This window comes from Enhydra lutris, unplaced genomic scaffold (assembly GCF_002288905.1).
Source record: "Enhydra lutris kenyoni isolate GAN:26980312 unplaced genomic scaffold, ASM228890v2 scaffoldscaffold34, whole genome shotgun sequence".
NCBI lineage: Eukaryota > Metazoa > Chordata > Mammalia > Carnivora > Mustelidae > Enhydra > Enhydra lutris.
Genome location: NW_019154118.1, coordinates 921145 through 940342, shown reverse-complemented (window position 1 = coordinate 940342; position 19198 = coordinate 921145). Strand labels below are relative to the sequence as shown.

The following is a 19198-nucleotide window of genomic DNA, read 5'->3' as shown; positions in this document are numbered from 1 at the left end:
TTGATGAGAAGCTAGACCCTTCTAGGTGAGATGGAGGGTGGAGGTATCCGTCTCGAGGAAGCTGCTCTTTCCTCAGGCATTTTTACCTAACATAAATTGATCATTTTCTGACCTGTTCAGGGCTTCCAAATTAGGAGAACCATCAGAGCCTTTATAAGAAAATATAAGTGTTTTCTCAGAAATTTCAAGTGAGAAGGAAAACTTTCTGACTCCAGCTCTGGAAGGAATGATATGATCTGGGGAATGCAATCACAATGGACAAGTTGTGGAAAACATTCCCCTTCTTCCTCACCTGCAACTCCCCTGAGCTGAAGTCTGAAGAGCTGAGGAGGCTGATGCTAATGTGCCCCCCTCCCCCGCCAGCCAGGAGAGCAGTGGGGAGAAGTCCGATTAGCCTCTGATGGCCTCTGTGTCAGGACTGGTTTTCTGGGTGACACTGGAAGGTTGCATCTGGCCCCAGTGATTCCTTAACCCTTTTGGCTTCACTGCTTTGTAATGAGATTTTAGAGTAAATGCTTCAACGCTGGGCCTTGCGTTCAGTGAAAAGCTTTCTCACGCTGCCTGGCAGCCAGACCTATCTATATAGCCATAAAGCTGGAAATAAAATCCCTAGCCGTGCTGGTTGTCTTTTTGTAGGGAAGCAGTGCAGAGTGCAGGGCTGGAGCTGTGGAAGTATTTGTCTCTGGATCTGTTTGCACAATCTGCCTTCCTGGCTGAGTGGAGGTAGTGGGGTGGGAATGGTCTCACTACCCCCAGGACTCTGAAGCTGCTTTTCTCCCCCACCATCATCCTATCCAGAATAAACCCACAGACAGTGAAACTAATTCCCACCCCCCCTTTTATTCAAGCTGGTTACTCCAAGACTCTGGCATGAGGCTGAGAACAACTTACAAGGGCTTCACGGAAGCAGTGGACCTTTATTTTGATCACCTGATGTCCAGGGTGGTGCCACTCCAGGTAAAAGCAAGGAGCCTCCTCTTTGATCTTCAGCTGTCTCCTACCGGGAGTAAATAGTCCTAGGTGACTTCTCAGACTAGGGGCTCACAGTTCCTTTCAACACAGGAATGCATTCTTTTCCACTGCCTGAGATCTGTAATTAGAGGGGTTTGTAATAGTTGTCTTCTAAAAGATACATTTCAGTGTTGTCTTAGGTGGCAAAGTGCTGAAGGGATAGACAGGCACAAGGACTGATGTTCATCTTCACAGTGTCAGAGCTGCCACATGTGATGTCTTGGTAACTGAAAAACCCGCCAACTGGTGTCCCAGTACCAGTACCAGTGGCGTACTTACTGGCTCAGTCCTACGTGGAGAGGAGCGTAAACAGATGGGCCCTTACCTGTAAGACAGCAGGACTTTTTGTGGTTATAAAATTACAGTTGATGACTTTTCAAGGTATATCTTTTGGCTACCTACCAAAAAAGTGCTGTGTGGTACACATTTTATTCAAAACATAGGTGATAAAAAATCAGTGTTGGGGAGAAAGTATCTTATCCTTGCATGTAATATTTGGAGGCAATAAAAAGGCAGGAATGGGAATAATTAATCCAATAGTATATAAAAATTAGAAGAATCATGCTGAGAAATTAGTACATTTATTAAAAAAATTAGTACATCTACAAAAAATTGCTGTTGAGTTGGGGCGCCTGGATGGCTCGGTTAAGTGGCTGCCTTCGGCTCAGGACGTGATCCCAGGGTCCTACATCAGGCTCCTTGCTAAGCAGGGAGTCTGCTTCTCTATTTACCTACTGCTCAACTTGCTGTGCTCTCTCGCTCTCTGACAAATAGATAAAATCTTTAAAAAACCATGCTTTTGAGTCAATCGTTTAGAATGTTCAGAGCACACACAGACCAAAGGAATTCCGTGACCATTTATAGGGTAGGCAAATAAAACACAGGTGCTCAATTAAATTTGAATTTCAGCTAAACAAGGAGTATGTTTTTTAGTATAAATATGTCCTTAATATTACATGGGATGTACTTACATTATAATATTCATAATTTACATAAAAATATATTCATTGTAGATTCAAGTTTAGCTGACTATCTTGTATTTTTTACTTAATCATGAAAGAAGTAAGAAGCCAGGAAATTATTAGCCTAGATTTTTGCAAGGAAGATGGGATTACTGAGATTACTCAGCGGGTTGTAGTAGATTGGGTGCTGGAGGTAGAGGCAGGGGTTGTAGGGAAGGTCATTCAGGAATATGGCTCAGAAGCATTCTTAAATACGGAAGTAGTGTACCAGAAATTAAAAAAAAAATTCTGGGTATAACATAATTATTTTGTTTTTTATTGTGGCAAAATATACCTAACAGAAAATTTACTACTCTTGCCATTTTAAAGTGTAGAGTTCACATACATTTACATCGTTGTGCAAACAGTACTACCATCCATTTCCTGAACTTTTCCATCTTCCCAAACTGAAACTTTCCATTAAACATTAACATCTCACCTCCCCTCTCCATAACCTCTGGCAACCACCATTCTACTTTGTGTTGCTATGAAGCTGACCACTCTAGGTACCTCATATAAGTAAAATTATAGTGTTTGTCCTGTTATGACTGACTTCTTTTACTTAGCATGTCTTCAAGGTTCATTCGTCTTGTAGCTCGTGTATCAGGTGTCAGAATTTCCTTCCTTTTTAAGACAGAATCATAATTTTTGTATGTCTGTATCACATTTTATCCACTCATTCATGAATGGACACCTAGGTTGCTTCTGCCTATTGTGAATAATGTTGCTATGCTAGTTAATCTTACTAAAGTTTTGTCAATTTTGTTAATCTTTCCAAAGAACTAACTCTTGGTTTTGTTGTTTTTTTCTCTGTTTTTTTTTTTAATTACCTATTATTGTCACTATTCTAATCTTTATTATTTCCTTCCATCTGCTACCTTTGAGTTTAGTTTGTTTCTTTTTTCTAGTTCCCTAAGGTGAAAAGTTAGATGTTGACCTAAGATCTTTCTTCCTTTTTAATGTGTTTACTGGTATAAATTTCCCTCTTAACACCGCTTTTGCTGCATCCTGTAAGTTTATGTTGAATTTTTATTTTCATTTGTCTCAAGATATTTCCTGATTTCCTGATTTCTTTGAATCATTGGTTGTTTTTAAGAGTGTGTTGTTTTATTCCCACATATTTCTGGGAATTTGAGATGTGAATTTTTCATTGTTCTTTTTGCTGTTGGTTTCTAGTTTCATTCTGTTGTAATCAGAAAAGACACATTATATGACTTCAGTCTTTTAAAATTACTAAAACTTGTGTTGTGGCCTAACATATGATCTGTCTTGGAGAATGTTCCATTTGTATACATTTGAGAAAAATGTGTATTGTGTTATTGCATGGACTGTTCTCTATGTATTTGTTAGGTTCATTTGATCTATAGCATTGTTCGAGTCGAAATCTAGGTCTTTTCATTAGGGAATTTAATCCATTTACATTTAAAGGAATTATCGATAGGGAAGCATTTACTTTGGTCATTTTTTGTTTGTTTTCTCTATGTTTTATAGCTTTTCTCTCCCGTATTTCCTCCATTACTAATTTCCTTTGTATTTAGTTGTTTTTTATAATTACAAGTTTTAATTCCCTTTTCATTTCTTTTGTGTATATTCTATAGTATTTTCATTGTGGTTACTGTGGAGATTACAGATACTGTCCTAAAGTTATGACACTCTGTTTTATATTGGTGCCAACTAAACTTCAGTTACACACAAAAACTACTCCTTTACGCCTCTACCTCCCTGTATGGTATTTGTCTTTCTCTGACTGACTTATTTTGTTCAGCATAATACCCTCTAATTATATCCACATTGTTGCAAATGGCAAGGTTTCATTCTTTTTGACATTCACCTCTATTGGAGAACTTCGTATTTTCCTGTGGCTTCAAGCCACTGTCTAGTATCTTTTCATTCAACTTGAGGGATTCTGTGTAGCCTTTCTCATAAGTCAATTTTAGTGTTATCAAACTCCCTCAACTTTTATTTGAGAATGTCTTAATTTCTCCCTTACTTTTTGAAGGACAGTTGTACTGGATGTAGAATTCTTGGTTGATAGGGTTTTTTTTTTTTTTTTTTCTTTCCCTTCAGCCCTTTGACTGTATCATCCTTCTGTCACTGCCCTGCAAGATTTCTGGTGAGATATTCACTGATAGTCTTATTGGGGATCATTCATACGTGTCAAGTTGCTTTTCTCTTTCTCCTGTCAAGAATCTCTTTTTGTCTTTGGCTCTGACAATTTGATTGTAATGCATCTTGGTTTGGTCTTTTTGTTAATACTACCTGGAGTTAACTGAAGATTCTTGGATTTGTATATCTATGTCTCCTCAAATTTGAGAGGTTTCCAGACATTAATTCTTCAAATAATCTCTCTGCCCTGTTTCTTTCTTCTTTTTGGGATTTCTGCAATGTGTATATTTATCTGCTTACTGATGTGTATGTCTCTCAGGATCTGTTCACTTTTCCCCATTCTGTCACTTTTTGCTCTACAGACGGAATAATTTAAAATGACTTGTCTTCAAGTTTTCCCATTCTTCCTGTTTGAATCCATTGTTGAACTTCTATGGTGAATTTTTCTATTCAGATACTGTATTTTTCAGCTGCAGAAATTTTATTCTTTTAATACTTTCTCTTTATTGATATTTTCACTTTGCTGATATAGCCTCTTCCTGATGTCTTTGTCTATGTTTTCTTTAGCTGTTTGAAAAAAAAAAAGTGTATATATATATATGTGTGTGTGTGTGTGTGTGTTTTAAAATCTTTGTCTAGTAAGTCCAGTGTGTGTTCTTTAAAGAATGTTTCTAGAGATATACTTTATCCTTTTGAATGAGCTATGTTATGCTGTTTCTTTGCCTGTGTTTATTGTTGTTGTTGTTGTTGTTGTTGAAAATTGGTCATTTGAAACAACAGTTACCTCTCTCAGTCTTTACAGACTAGCGGAGAACACCTTCATTATTTGGCGGGCTCCTAAGCATTAAGATCACAATAGGGTGATGGCTTTAGATCTTCTCAGATGTTTTCTGGGAATGTGTCTAGTCTGGCCTGTGTGTGTGCCACCTTTTTTTCCTCCTAATTTTCCCTGGCTGCTTTTACATATATTAATTTCCCAAAGAGTCTCACCTCAGTTTCTCTTTCTTTCTTTCTTTCTTTCTTTTTTTTAAAGATTTTATTTATTTATTTGACAGACAGAGATCACAAGTAGGCAGAGAGGCAGGCAGAGAGAGAGAGGAAGGGAAGCAGGCTCCCCACTGAGCAGAGAGCCCGACGCGGGGCTCGATCCCAGGATCCTGGGACCACGACCCGAGCCGAAGGCAGCGGCCCCAACCCACTGAGCCACCCCGCCACCCCTCTTTCTTTTTTTTTTTTTTTTTTTGCCTCAGGTGTTCTATCATATTCCTCTACCTATAACCCCTTGCACCTGGCATACATGGGCCTTTAGACCCCCTGACATTTTCACATGTTGTGATCTTCATTGCCTTGTATTGTTTCCAACCTGAGGTCCAAGCTATGCCATTTTCTGTATGAGCTCCAAGTCAGATGAGACAGAAACTAGTCTACTGGGAAGCCTACAGACAGTCCAGAATATTGCAAACAAGTTCCATTTTGCTCCTTCTGTCTTCAGGGAGGGAACTGGGGATTGGGTTGCTTTTTTCTGACTATGCCATGCTATGCCAGCGAGGAGGTGGGGCAAGGGTGAGGAAAAACACCAGGAGATTTCTTATGCTTTTAAACATGCATTTTTCTTGATTTGCTTAAACATTTAACTGGTTTCCAGAGCTCTTAAAAAGTTATTTTAGTCAGTCTGTAATTGTTTATTTGATGTTCCCATAAGGGAATGAGGACCTGGAACTCCCTACCTACTCTGTGTCTTACTGACATCCTTCTCAATTATATTACCAAATCTTTTGAGACTTTTGCTTTCAAATGGAATATTTTGCTGGTAATTGGTGATAAGTGTGGTGAAATTAGTACAGTTTCCACTACAAACTCAGCTTTTGATTATTTATCTCTTTCCCCAGTATAAGCATGGAGGCCCCATCATTGCTGTGCAGGTGGAGAATGAATATGGTTCCTATAACAAAGACCCCGCCTATATGCCTTACATCAAGAAAGTAAGTCAGTTTGGTTTATTTCTTCATATTCCTTCCTCTGAAATGTAGTATGGGCTATGATGTGACATGTTGGTCTAATTCTTTTCTCATATTAATACCACATTTCCTAGCACTATTTATTAATTTCCTAGCACCATTTATTAATTAGTGAATCCTTTCACCATACTTTTATTTCAGTGGTGTCATCACTTTTTATCACCATTTATCAATTGATTCTAATTGTGGGTTGTAGTACATATATGGTATTGCAGTGGCTGAAAATAAAGGGATGGGTTTCATTGAGTGTGATGACTAGTGAAGTCTCTCTGTAGAGGCTGCTTTCATTCCAGCATCTAATGCAAGGGTTCCCAGCTTCATGTGAACTTAAACATCACTTTAAACATGTGAACATCACTTTTAAAATCCCTGTGCCCAGGCCATGTACCATACCAATTAAATAAGAATCTCTGGGTTCTTATTCCAATGTGTGGGTTATTTTGAGAACCACTGAATTAATGTGTGGCAGATCAGGGTAGGGCAGGGCTAGATGACACTTAAAAGAACAGGGATATACTCTGCTCTGGTTTCTATCCATTTTTAGCTAAGGCCTTGAGCAAATGCCTTAATTTTTCTAAACCTCCATTTTCTCTTCTTTGAAGTTGGACTAATGAGAGAATTTGCCTCTCTGAATTGTGCATGTGTATGAGATCATCTGGCTCAGGACTATTCTAGCCATATAGTAAGTAGTCAGTAAATAAGACTTTGATAGATTATTGGCAGTGGTTTTATAGTACTTAGAAGGACAGGCCATGGTGTGGGTTGAGGAAATGGTAAGTGGCCTTAGGGAATCCACCTAATTAAAGTTGCTTTAGCTTTGGCCCTTGATGTCAGCATCTCTTCTGCTGTCATAGGCAGATTCATTTTCCATTTGGAAATTACTTCAGTCCCTGCACACAGGCTCAAGCACTCCAGCTTATAGGCTCTCATGTAGTCTTGCCCCCTTCTTATCACCTGCAGAAAGCCCTGTCTCTAGGGAGCAAGCCTGTCTCCAGGAAGAGGCATTCCCAAAGCTGGGAAGGGGAGCTCCAGAATCAGCTTCCATTCTGATAGTCAAGCCCAACTGCAGCCTGTTTAGATCACACTTCCAGCTTCCTCTTTGCCTTTGAATTAGCTAGAAAGATCCCAGCCATGCCTCAGGATAGGAGGGCTTCTCCCACTGTAACTCCTTTCCTTGGACTGTCTCTCAAATGCTGGGGTTTCTCCAGAAGGTGTTTACTGAGTCCTGAGCTGTAGAGAAGGAGAGCTCTGCTGATGGGTGGAGGGGAGAGTGCAATCCCTTCAGGGGCTTCTCCAGTTCAACTTCTTTGGTGTCTGGGGAAGGTATCCACATGTGAGACAGATGCACAAAAAGAAGCTGCAGCTTCTGTCATCCTCTGTCCTGAGCTCTTGGGAGGATCCCCTCCTAGAGCTGCCATGCAGCTTTTCCTGGATATTGCAGATATACAGACACCATCAGCATAGGATGACCTTGGGTCGAACACCTGATCTTTTTGAGCCTTAGCTTCATCATGTGCTCAGTGGAGTTAAGAATGCCTTTATCTAAGGCTGCTCTGGGAATGAAGTGAGATTACAGACACAAGACCCTACTTCTGTTTGACAGTTCGCTGGTGCTCAGGAAATAGTAATTACCCCTTATGGTATGCAGTCAATAAATTAAAGCCTGTGAAAAGTCAAGTGTAAATAGTACAGCTGTAAAAGAAGGTTACACTCTCCCAACCGACACCATGCTGTATGTGTAAGGTAGGAACTGAGGCAAAGCCTGTTATATATCGGCAAATGACTGGGTCGAGAGTTGTGAGGTGCCGAGTCCAGATTTTAATAAAAATCTCACCCTGCTTAATGAATTGAACTTCTGCAGCTTCTGTTGTTTCTGAGAATTAGGGCCCCCTCTGCCCTTACTGTCTTGTAGGTTTTGGACATGAACATTATGTACCTACTAGATTATCTCTATCTCACCTATTTCCCAAAGAATTTGGTTAAAATAAGTAGTCTTGTCAAAATATCTGCAGGGAAAATTAGAGGACAGTTCCCCTTGCTGGGGTTTCTGATCCAGAAGAGCCCACAGCCCGAGAGCAGAGCCTTCCAAGGTGAACAGACTCTGGATTCAGGTCCATACTATCTTATTTGCTCTGTATCCCTTAACACTTTGTCCAACCTCTCTGAGGCTCTTTGTCTGTACAGTTATTAATTGCGAAGAGTGAATAGGACAGTCTATGTAAAGTATTTAGCAGAAGGCCTGCCATGATTGTAAGTGGTTCATAAATGTAGCAGTTACTCTGAGTAGTAAAATGGTTACTGCCTTTCAGCGCAGCGTGTGCTCCTTCTACTTCTTCATTTGATTGACAACTTTCGAGGAGATCTTCCTGTTCTACTGGGCACATGCAGCATGTCTTGGGCATGTGACTGTGTTGAACAGAGCCCACCCTGGCCCAGTGTAGGGGAGGAATGGGCTGCTTCTTTCTGATGTGGGGGGAGCTGGAGGGTCAGGAGGGTCAGGAGGTCCTGACCTGCTCATGGACCCCCTGCAAGCTGGCCTCTGCATAGGCCCGTCTAGGAACAGCATATTAGCGAGAACTGGCCCCTCAACAGATCTGTGGCAGCCAAGGGATGCCAGCGTCTGACAGCCCTGCCCTTGCCTCCGCTGGACTTCAGCTGATAGGAGCTTTGTTGAACGTGTTGAGCACAAACAGGATAGGTTTCTGTCCACTTTCCGTGGTGAAGTAAATGCTTTATTTTGAAACTTTCCTTCTTTCCTTTCTAACTGTCCCTTCCCAACTCTGAGGAACGACATATTGACTTGTTTTCTTTTCCCCCCACAGGCCTTGGAGGACCGAGGTATTGTGGAATTGCTCTTGACTTCCGACAACAAGGATGGCCTGCAAAAGGGAGTCATGGATGGAGGTGCCTGCCTGGAAGCTGTGCGGGGGGAGGGTGGGAGGCAGCACCCTAGCCTCACTCTGCATTCTTCCCCAAATGGCCTGGGCCACCAGTGGAGTTTCCCTGATGTCTGAGCTTCTCCCATTTGCATGGCATCGGGCCTGAAGCTCTGGGCCTCAGAGGGTTGGAGGATCTGTGGCAGACGGATCTCTGGTCTCCCACTTCTGCTGAGCACTCTCTCAGGACACTAATAGTGCTCTGCAAACTGCAAGACGGGAATGGTGAGTTGGTCATCCTAAAGGAAGGTCTTTTTGAATGTCCGCAGAGAAGGCAGAGCAGATGAATCAGGATGGGGTGTCCTGTTAGGGTGGCTTAGTCAAACCCTGCCAAAATCATGGAGATGGCTGACCACTGTCCAGGGGGTATGTAGCCCCTGTGGTGATGGCAGCTGGCTGGGCAGCAATTATACAGTAGTACAGGGCATCTGTTCCCCTTACTCTGAGTCTCTTCCTGTTACTGTAGAGGCACTGGCCCAGCTTCACCCTTGTGCACTAAGCCCCTTGTCCCTGAGCTACTCAAGGACATTGCTCCAGCAACTCCTGCTTCTGCCCTGGGTCATCAGATTTTCTCTCTCTATTGGGTCATTCCCATCAACATATAAACATGTTGTTATTTCTCTCTTCTAAAACAACTCTCTTGCCTCATTTCCCTATCCAGAGGCTGCTGTGTTTCTCTGCTCTCCTTCAAGAGATCTCCCCATGCCATGCTCAATGGCTGCTCCAGTCTGTTTCCTTTCCATCTCTCTTAAACCGTGGGGGTCATGTTACCACCCTTGCCATTTCACTGCCTCTGTTCTTTTCAGGGTTGCCAGGGACTTCCATGTTTCAAATTTAAATGCTTGTCCTTGTCGCCTCTGACCTCTCTGATTTTGTCAGCAACCATCAGTCTCTTTCCCTTGAAGTGTTTTCCTTCCTTGGTGTCTGAGACCCAATTTCTTGGTTTTTCTCTGACCTCACAGGCTATTCCCAGCTGATATCTCCCACTGGTCACTTCTCTGTCCCTGAGTTCTGATATTTAAATTTTTTACTTCTCACTCCTTGGAATGAATGTTCCTCCTTTCCTTACATTCACCACCCTGGTGATATGATCTAGGTGCCTTTAAGCCTGACGTGTGTGCTGATGAGTGTGAGACGCATGTCACCATGAGAGACCTTCCTGAACTCTTGCCTCATGTGTACATCTGCCTATTGCATACAGCGCCCCAGAAAGTCTGCGTATCAGTGGAACCTGCCGGGAACTGAACTGTCTCCCTCCCAGGGCCTGCCCCACTTTCAGTCTTTTTCTCAGTAAATTGCAATTCCATTTCCCCCAGCTGCCCAGGCCCTAAACTTTGTAGGCACTCTCAGGCCTCTATTTGTGTATGCGTGACACACAGCAAATCCTATTTTTTTTTTTAAGATTTTATTTATTTATTTGACAGCCAGAGATCACAAGTAGGCAGAAGGGCAGGCAGAGAGAGAGGAGGAAGCAGGGTCCCTGCTGAGCAGAGAGCACGATGCGGGGCTCGATTCCAGGACCCTGAGATCATGACCTGAGCCGAAGGCAGAGGCTTTAACCCACTGAGCCACCCAGGCGCCCCAGCAAATCCTTTTTATCTTTAGTTTTATCTTCAAATTTATCCAGATCCAAGTAAGTTTTACCACTTCCGCTATAACCATCATTTTCATGTGCATTGTTGCAACAGCACTGAACTGATCTTTCTTCACTGTTGACGCCTGCACAACTTTTTCTCAACATGACAGCATTTGCAAGTGTCATTTGGATCCCCTCAGGCCTCACCTTAACTGCAGGTTTACCTTGCCTTCCTCAGACTGAAGCACAAGCTATGAGAAAGTCCTCAAAGGCCCTCCTTTGGCCTTTGACCTCTGTGACCTGTCTAGGTGTCTCCTGGTCTCCTTCCCCCTGCCATCCTGTTCCACTGTCCTCCTGGCTTCCTATCTATTTCTGGAACATACTGGACACCCCCAGCCTTCCTGCAGAGCCATTTATGGCTGTTCCCTATCCTCCCACTTTTCTGCCTGGTCACCTCATAGTGAGGCTTCCCCTGAGCACCCATTTGAAATACACCTACTTCTGGAGTTCACCCGTCCCTCGGCCCTGCTTTATTTTTGCCTTCTAACATTCTAGATAGTTTCTTTGTTTTATTTACCTGTTTGCGGCTGTAAGTTCCGCCAGGGCCTGGATTCTCTCTTGTTTGGCTGTGCCTGTGCCTGGACATGGTTCATGCTCATAAGGACGATGGTGGTGGAAGGGCCTCCTATCAGCTGCCTGATGCTTCCTGAGGGCTCCCACCAGCTTACTCCATGGCCAGACGCCGCGGTTCCGGTTCCTTCCGCGTCGCCCTCCCCTCTACTAGACTGAACAGATAGGGCCTTTCATCTCTGCAGCCCTAGGCCAGCGACGGCCTGCGGAGGGGCACTCAGGGTGTGATTTGGACGAATGTGCAAGAGAAGTCAGTCCCTTTCCCCAAACCCACTGGGTTTCTCAAGGACCAGCAGCGATTCCCGCCAGTTCCACGCGATGGCACTGTCCCCTTCTGGCCGCTTCCAAAGCCTCCGCCGGCCCAGTCGTTCCGGGGGGCCTGGGCGGGGCTGCGGCCAGGGCCGGCAGGCAAGACCCTTTTGGAGGCTGCTGCACAGGTTTAGCGCGTCAGCAAGGTCCTGAGCAAGGCCTCCAGGGCATGGAGGGAGTCAGCGAGGCTGGCCGCGGGACTCCAGGCCCTCCTCCAAGGCCCGCCCCCGCCGTGCCCCACTCCCCGCTCCCCACCCGCATTCCCGCCGCCCCCACCCCCATCCCCCGCCGCCCCCCCCTTTTAAAAAGGGGGGCCTCCCCGCCTCCGCACCCCTCCCTCCCCGCCTCCCACCCGTCTCCTCGCCCCCTACCCGTCTCCTCGCCTCCGCGCCTCCCCGCCTCTGTCCTCTAGGTGCCGCCTCCCTCCAACCGTCCACGCTGTGCCTCTGCCCCGGCCTTGCCTGTCTCCCTGCCTCCGCCCTCTCGGTGCAGCCTCCCTCCCCGACGCCCCGCCCTGCGTGCCCCTTCATCTCCTTACCCTCCTCTACCCCCGGCGTTGGCGAACCCCCTGCCCTTCCCTCCCTTCCCTCCCGGTGCCATGCACCCCAGCCCTGACCTCCTGAGCTCTGCCTGCTGTCCGCAGAACTTTTCTCAGTTACTTAAAAACGTAATTAAAGTAAAGTGTAAAGTAAAGATACCAGAAATGCTGCCTCCTCCTTCTCCTCCTCCTCCCCAGCCGCGACCCTGGCCGGTGCCTTCCGGCTATTCTGACCCGGTGCTGGTGCTGCGGTGCGAGCGGTGTTCGGGGCAGTATTTGTGAAATGACTCGCTTTCGGTGGGGTTAGTTTTCACTTTCGGTGTATTTATCCCGTTTATTTTTCTTTCAATTCTCTTTTCTCTCCCCTTTCTCTTTTATTGTTATTTTTTAAAATTTGACTTGACACACACACAGCTGACACATGTTACATTAATTTTAGGTGTTCCCTACACCTTCTCTTTAAAACAAACCCTTTAGGGCGCCTGGGTGGTTCAGTGGGTTAAGCCGCTGCCTTCTGCTCAGGTCATGATCTCAGGGTCCTGGGATCAAGTCCCCCATCGGGCTCTCTGCTCAGCAGGAAGCCTGCTTTTCTCTCTCTCTCTCTCTCTCTCTGCCTACTTGTGATCTCTCTGTCAAATAAATAAATAAAATCTTTTTAAAAAATAAAATAAACCCTTTACCAAAGATTTCCCAAACTCCTGTCACACGTGTTCCAAATACCAGTATATATCGGATTCTGTGTCAAGTCCGGTGAGTCTGAGACGCCACCACCCCTGACCTGATGGAAGCCTGCTACCTGGCTTCACCGGAGGGAGGCTGAGCTCTGGGTCTCCTGCCCCATCCCTTCTCTGCACTGTGCCCAGATTTTCTAGCACCCGCAGTCACTGCTGAAGTACAAGGACATTCTGGTTCCTGATCCTTTTATATGTTGTTGTTGGTGTGTGTGTGTGTGTGTGTGTGTGTGTGTGTGTGTTTCCTTCCCATTCTAGAAAATAACAGGTTTTCTCTTAATCCTCGGTATCCTGGTATTTCACAATGATGTTCTTTGGTATGGGATTTTTTTTTTTCTTCTGTGGAACTTTTGTGCGTTATTTGAATTGACACAGTTGTGGTACTTGTCAGTGGAATATCCAGTTAGTGCATTTTTTTGGTATGCTTTCCTTTCTTTTTTCTATCTTTTGATCACTCCTGTTATTTGTAGATTGGACTCTCATATCTATTCTCTAAGTTGCTTATCTTTTTGATGTATCTCTGTCCTTTAGTTCCACTTTTTGGGTGACTTCCTCAAGTTCTGTCATGTAATCCTTCTCTTATTTCCTGCGTCTTGTTTTCTTGAATATATTTCTTTTCTCATGGCATACTTTTTAAATGGACACTATCTTTCTTACTTTGCTTTGAGGATATTTTACTTTATATATATATGTTTACCAGTTCTTCTCAGTCTTCCATGTGAGGGGATTTTCTCAATTGTCTGGCTCTTGACTGAGCAGTTTAAAGAGGAGGCACTAAATGGCCAGTTGGAAGCTGAGTGCCAGAAGGGGCTGGGGAAGGTGTGCTTCCCAGTGGGGTGATTGGGCTGGGTGTGCTCTTTCCAGGAGGGAAGGCCAAATGTTGGCGGTTGGAGATACTGTTTTTAGCTCTATTAAGTGTTTGCAGGGACAAATCCTTTGGTCTGTTGCTATAGCTATCCTGGGAGCTAGCAGGAGATATGGACAGGAATACTTTGGCTGATATGGCCCTTACTGATCCGCAGCACATCCCTTATTTCACACTTTGCTGTGCCAATTCCAACCTGGAGACACCTGGCCTCAGCTTTCCCAGAGAATGTGGTCCCCTGGAGGTAGGGCTCCAGTGGAGAAGAGGTTTGAGGAGTGTGTGAGGCAGGGGAGGGAAGTGTGCTCCTGGCTGCACAGAGCCTGGGATGTGAGACAAGGACTGCAGCTGGAACTGGGGAGCTGGTTGAAGCTTCTTCCACTCTCCTGGGCCATTCACTGACCCACTGCTCTTTGCAGCCTCCTGAGATTTTCCTGAAACTTCCTCTCTGCTTTGTCTCCTCTCTAGATATTGTTCTTTATGGCCTTCCACCTTTGGATTCCTTTATTTTTATATTAGTGAGGATTCAGGAAGACTAGGAATAGATGCCATGTTGTTAGCCATGCTAATCCTGTTCACTTCTGAGATTTCTGCTTGCTTATTTTCAGTCAGGCCTCCTGTCTTTGAGGTTCCTCCTTTAGGTGAGGAGGGGTCTGGATGTAGGGTCTTATCCAGTGGCTTGCTGGAGGATGGTGCTATCACAGGACAATGGGTCAGTGTCTGATGGGCCTGGGTTGCAGCCCTACTCTGTTGCTTACCAGTTGTGTGATCTTGAGGCAAGTTATTTAACCTCCTGGAGCCTCAGGTATTGTTTGTTTGTTTTTAATCACTGGTAATCAGTAGCTTATGTCCAATAGGAGAGTATCAGGGTAGCCAGCTTGGCAGGCTTGCTTAATCTCTTTCATGCATTCCCAGACCTGCTGGAGCTCAGGCCAAACCCAGTCCATGTGAGGCCTGCTGTCCAAGCAGACAACAGGCAGGCAAGGACCCTCAGAAGCCAAGTTCTGCGCTGGGGTAGGCCAAATGTAGCACATCTTTCTTGGGCATACCTTTCACTGATGCCATTTAAAATATAACTTTAAACTCGGGGCACCTGGGTGGCTCAGTGGGTTAAAGCCTTTGCCTTCGGCTCAGGTCATAATCCCAGTGTCCTGGGATCGAGCCCCACATCGGGCTCTCTGCTCTTCAGGGAGCCTGCTTCCTCCTCTCTCTCTCTCTGCCTGCCTCTCTGCCTACTTGTGATCTCTGTCTGTCAAATAAATAAATAAAATCTTTAAAAAAATATATAACTTTAAACTAAAAAATGGACACATTGTGGGATGGAATAGAAAATTAGCCCTCATTTAAGAAATAAAAGGGGAGTCTTCATTTAGATCATTACTTTGCACTAGATGCTTGAGATGCAAAACAAAGATCAGACTCTAGGCTCCTATGAAAGAATAATCACCAGAAATGTACCCTCTGCTTGTAAAAATTACATTAGTCAAGAACAGATGCCTAGCGAATGATTGCCCTGTAAGCTCTGTGCTGAGTGGTGGAGTTTCTGAGAGGAACAAGATGAATCTCTTGACATCTGAGGAACTAAACTCTAATTGGAGGTGGGAAACAATGCCAAGGTTAATTTATTTTGCCGGTAAATTGGGAAAGGTCTGGCTTAGCTCAGAAAGTCTCCTTGCCTTTAAGACATGCTTTGTTTCTCTTTCTCCTTCCCATTCACAGTGCTGGCCACCATCAACTTGCAGTCACACCATGAGCTGCAGTTATTAACCAACTTTCTCTTAAGTGTGCAGGTAAGTCTGGCCCAGGGGCAGCTGTTTGCTCTGCTTGGCATGCATATAGAAAGTCCTAGAGCTAAGTGGAGCCTCTGTCAGGAAGTGTACAGTGCTGTGAGGTACCTGCAGCTATACCCAGGGCTCTGGGAGAGAAGGACTCTGGGCTCACTCAGACTTTCACCTCACAGCCAACCTTCTGCACTGTGACTCTCAACCCCTGTCGCCCCTGTGTTGACATGCCCTCAGGTAGGGAAGCGCTGTAGGAGTGTAAGTGTTTCTCCAAGGTGGTGTTGTATAGACTGATGCATGGATGTGGTTTCTTGCCTCTTGAGAAAGGGGCCCTTTTTGGAGGCCTAGGCTTAGTGTGTTCACAGAGGCTCTGGTCTAGAATTCTGTGGACTCCATTAGCCCCAGATATGCTCATTTTGTGATTGAGGAGAGAAACTTTCCTGACCTATACTGTGTGTGTCTGACCTTAACCCGTAAGAGCCCCCTGAGCCTAGAAAAATCATTGTCATCAGAAAGATGGGAGGCCTGGGCCGTTCCAGGTCACAAAAGAGAGGAGTTTCTGAGTATAAGGTTCACATCCTTCAGGTTGATGGGAATTTATAGTTAAATCCTATTCTGATTGATTTCTCTTCCCTTGAGTTCACATGTCTCTCCTTAGGAGGCCAATGGGATCTGGCCATGGTAGTGGCAGCCCATTCACAGAGCTGGGGCCCCATTTCTCACTGTGTCTTACTGAAGGGTGTGAATGCCCCAAACTGTCACCACCTATTAGGTGTAGGCATTGATTCCCCGGGCCTACTGTGGAGCTATTGGAACATGAGTATCCCCCATAAATGCAGAGATGCTGGGGCTGTTCTCCATTCTACCTGTTCATTTCTTGGAGCAGAAGTAGGCCCAAAGGCACATCCATATGAAATCACCAGGGGAGTGTGAAGCTGTGGAGCATGAGGGCCACCTGTGTGTATGATGTGGCTACTACCTAAGTTTAGGAGGATAAGTGGAATGTGCAAGGACGGTGACCAGGAAGAGAAGAGATAGGATGGGACCTGATGCCAGGCAGACTTTGTTAGGCCAGTGAAGGGAGAGACAGTTTCTCCCAGAGGGCCCAGGTCTAGCCACTTTTCCCTTTCTTTTCTTCCTCCAGTGTTGACTGAGTGCCAGCTCTGTGTGTGGAATGTGTCTAGGCCCTGTTACCTTGTGGTGACTAAGATGGCAGGTCTTTGCCCTTATGGGGTTTGTGACCTACCTGGGGAGATAAACAAAAAGAAACAATTGCCCAGCAACTAAATAGGATCGTACTTGAGTGCTGTCTAAGGCAGGTATAGAACACTGAGCAGTCTCTGCCCACTGGATAGAGAGTGTCACCTCTCTGTGCTTCTCTTTCCTCTTCTATGAAGTGGGGATGATGATAGTACCTACTCATGGGGTTGTTTGAGGATCAAATGAAGTAATATTTGGAAAGCACCCAGGAAAGCAAGGTTTCATGTTGTTTCCTTTATGGTCATCCTTAGATAGGGTCCCCACACCTATGTACCCAGGCCGGGTCATCCTGCTGACAGACAGGCTCCATTAAACGGCCTTTCTGTCCGTAGTTCAGTGATGTCTGTTTTCGTCAAGAAAGGGGACTTCGATCAGAGTCTGCTTTGGATGATCAAACAGGACAGGCGCAGCTCTGCTAAACTTCGGGATGTCCAACAGCACCCCACTGCGCCCTCCTGTGCATGTCCGGTGATGGAGATAATTAACATGAGTGTTTCTTGAGTACTTTCCAAGTGCTAGGCACCATGTGCTAAAGGCTTTATGTGCATTATTTCATGTAATTCTCCCAGGAACCAGGTCAGCTGGCTACTGTGGTCATGGTTGTGTAGTTAAGGAGACAGATTTGAGAACAAAAAGAGCACCCAGTAAGTGGCACGTGAGGAGGCAGAGCACAGTCTGACTGAGGCAGAACTTCAGCTCTTAACCACAACATGCAAGGCAGTGACCTGGGCCACTGGTGGGCGCCCCAGTACTTGACCCTGGCACCCTCAAGTCAGGGAGCCCCCTCCTAGCTGTGGAGACTATTGACATGTGGCACAGAGAATCTACTTCTCCCTTAGGGACTTAAACATGGTACAGTGTATCCCCTTCTTGGGAGGTAGACAGCCACCAGCCTTGCTAAAAAAATTATTGTGACTACTTTGGCTTTTCCTCTGGCATGGTTGGTATCTCCTACTCAGCAGATAATAAATCTACCCCATGAGTCTGGACCAGATTTTGTTGCTCTGTATGTGTTGCCCTCTAAATGTAAGGCCATCACTAATGGAGAAAGTACTTGATGAATGAGGACAGCTCTGTGGTGCGGAACCTGAAACACCAGCATGTTAGTCCTTATATCTCCCCCCTGATGCTCTGGTGCTCCCGCAAACACAGCATAGTAACAGTACAGTGGAGCATGGTTCTGGGAATTGTTTCTACATCCCTGGGGCAACCCCGCACCAAAGGCAGTATTCTGAAGTAATATTAAGGACTTAATTGTTATCAAACATCCTAGCCAAGGTATGAAGCCAGATTCTGAGGCTGCAGGGCCTGTACCATGACTCACTGTGCTAAATAACTCCCTGATTTTCTTGTCCAGTTTTGTAAACTTATGTTTAAGCTAGACCTCAGAGAGGGGTCCACTCTACAGCCCTCTGACTCTTCCAGCTAAAGGGAAACAGCAGCTGAGGGGTCTGCGTCTCTGGGGTGCCTGTCAGAAATCCGGTTAGAACATTCTCTTTCCCTGAGAGAGGATAGGCAAAGTGTGGCTTGACCCAGAAAGCCATGTAGGAAAAGTCTTCCAGAGTACATGCTGCATTCTGATGCAGGCTTATATCCCTGTGTTCTCTTGCCAGCTCCGTATGTAACATTAAAACCACATTAAGGCATCAGGGTCTCCTGCACCAGCTTTGATAGTTCATTCCACTTTCTACCTGCAGTGTGGAGGCCACATGTGGAAGATAAGCTGGTGCAGATGCCTTTGGTCCTCACCTGTGCACTGCTTTTGATGGCTCTTACAGCAAGGAGTGTGTGGTCAGGGAAGATTTGGAAGGGTAGAAGGGCTGGGATTTCCCTGAAGGAAGAACTCCCCCTTGCCTCTTTTGGCCAGCTAACTTCTCATTTTGTGATGCCCAGAGGGTTCAGCCCAAGATGGTGATGGAGTACTGGACAGGGTGGTTTGACTCGTGGGGAGGCCCACACAACATCCTGGATTCTTCTGGTAAGTGCTTTGCGGTACCTAAACCCAGCATGTGTATTGACCTATGAAATAAAAATCAGTTCCAAATAACCTGCTAATTGATGTAAATGAGCTGTAGGGTACAAGACTCCTGGATTATCTGCATGTCATAATCAGCTGTTGATATTCCAGAGTCACATGTCCTGACATTTGATGTGAATGGTAGGACCCTTAACACTGCTTTATCATGTTTTTATAATTAGATAAGCAGTGCACGCCTATTGCAAACACCCAGCAAATACAGAAAATGTAGGAAGAAGAAATAAAAAGCCCAGAGCCCAGAGAAAACACATACAGTTGACTTTTGAACAATGCGGCAGGTAGTGGGGCTGACCCCCTGCACACTTGAAGTCTGGGTATAACTTTGACTCCTCCCAAACTTAACAACTAATAACCTACTATTGACCAGAGATCTACTGATAGCATATAATTGATTAACACAT

General features: G+C 45.1%; 1 protein-coding gene across 1 annotated transcript in view; it reads left to right on the top strand.

The window, feature by feature from the left end:
- Nucleotides 1-19198, top strand: part of LOC111153849 (beta-galactosidase-1-like protein 2) — a 47165-nt gene that overhangs the window by 17198 nt on the left and 10769 nt on the right. The window contains exons 5-9 of the mRNA XM_022513116.1: nt 849-957; nt 6008-6100; nt 8959-9040; nt 15438-15508; nt 18653-18737. Of these exons, the coding sequence (XP_022368824.1) occupies nt 849-957; nt 6008-6100; nt 8959-9040; nt 15438-15508; nt 18653-18737 (440 nt within the window). The remainder of the gene's footprint in view (nt 1-848; nt 958-6007; nt 6101-8958; nt 9041-15437; nt 15509-18652; nt 18738-19198) is intronic.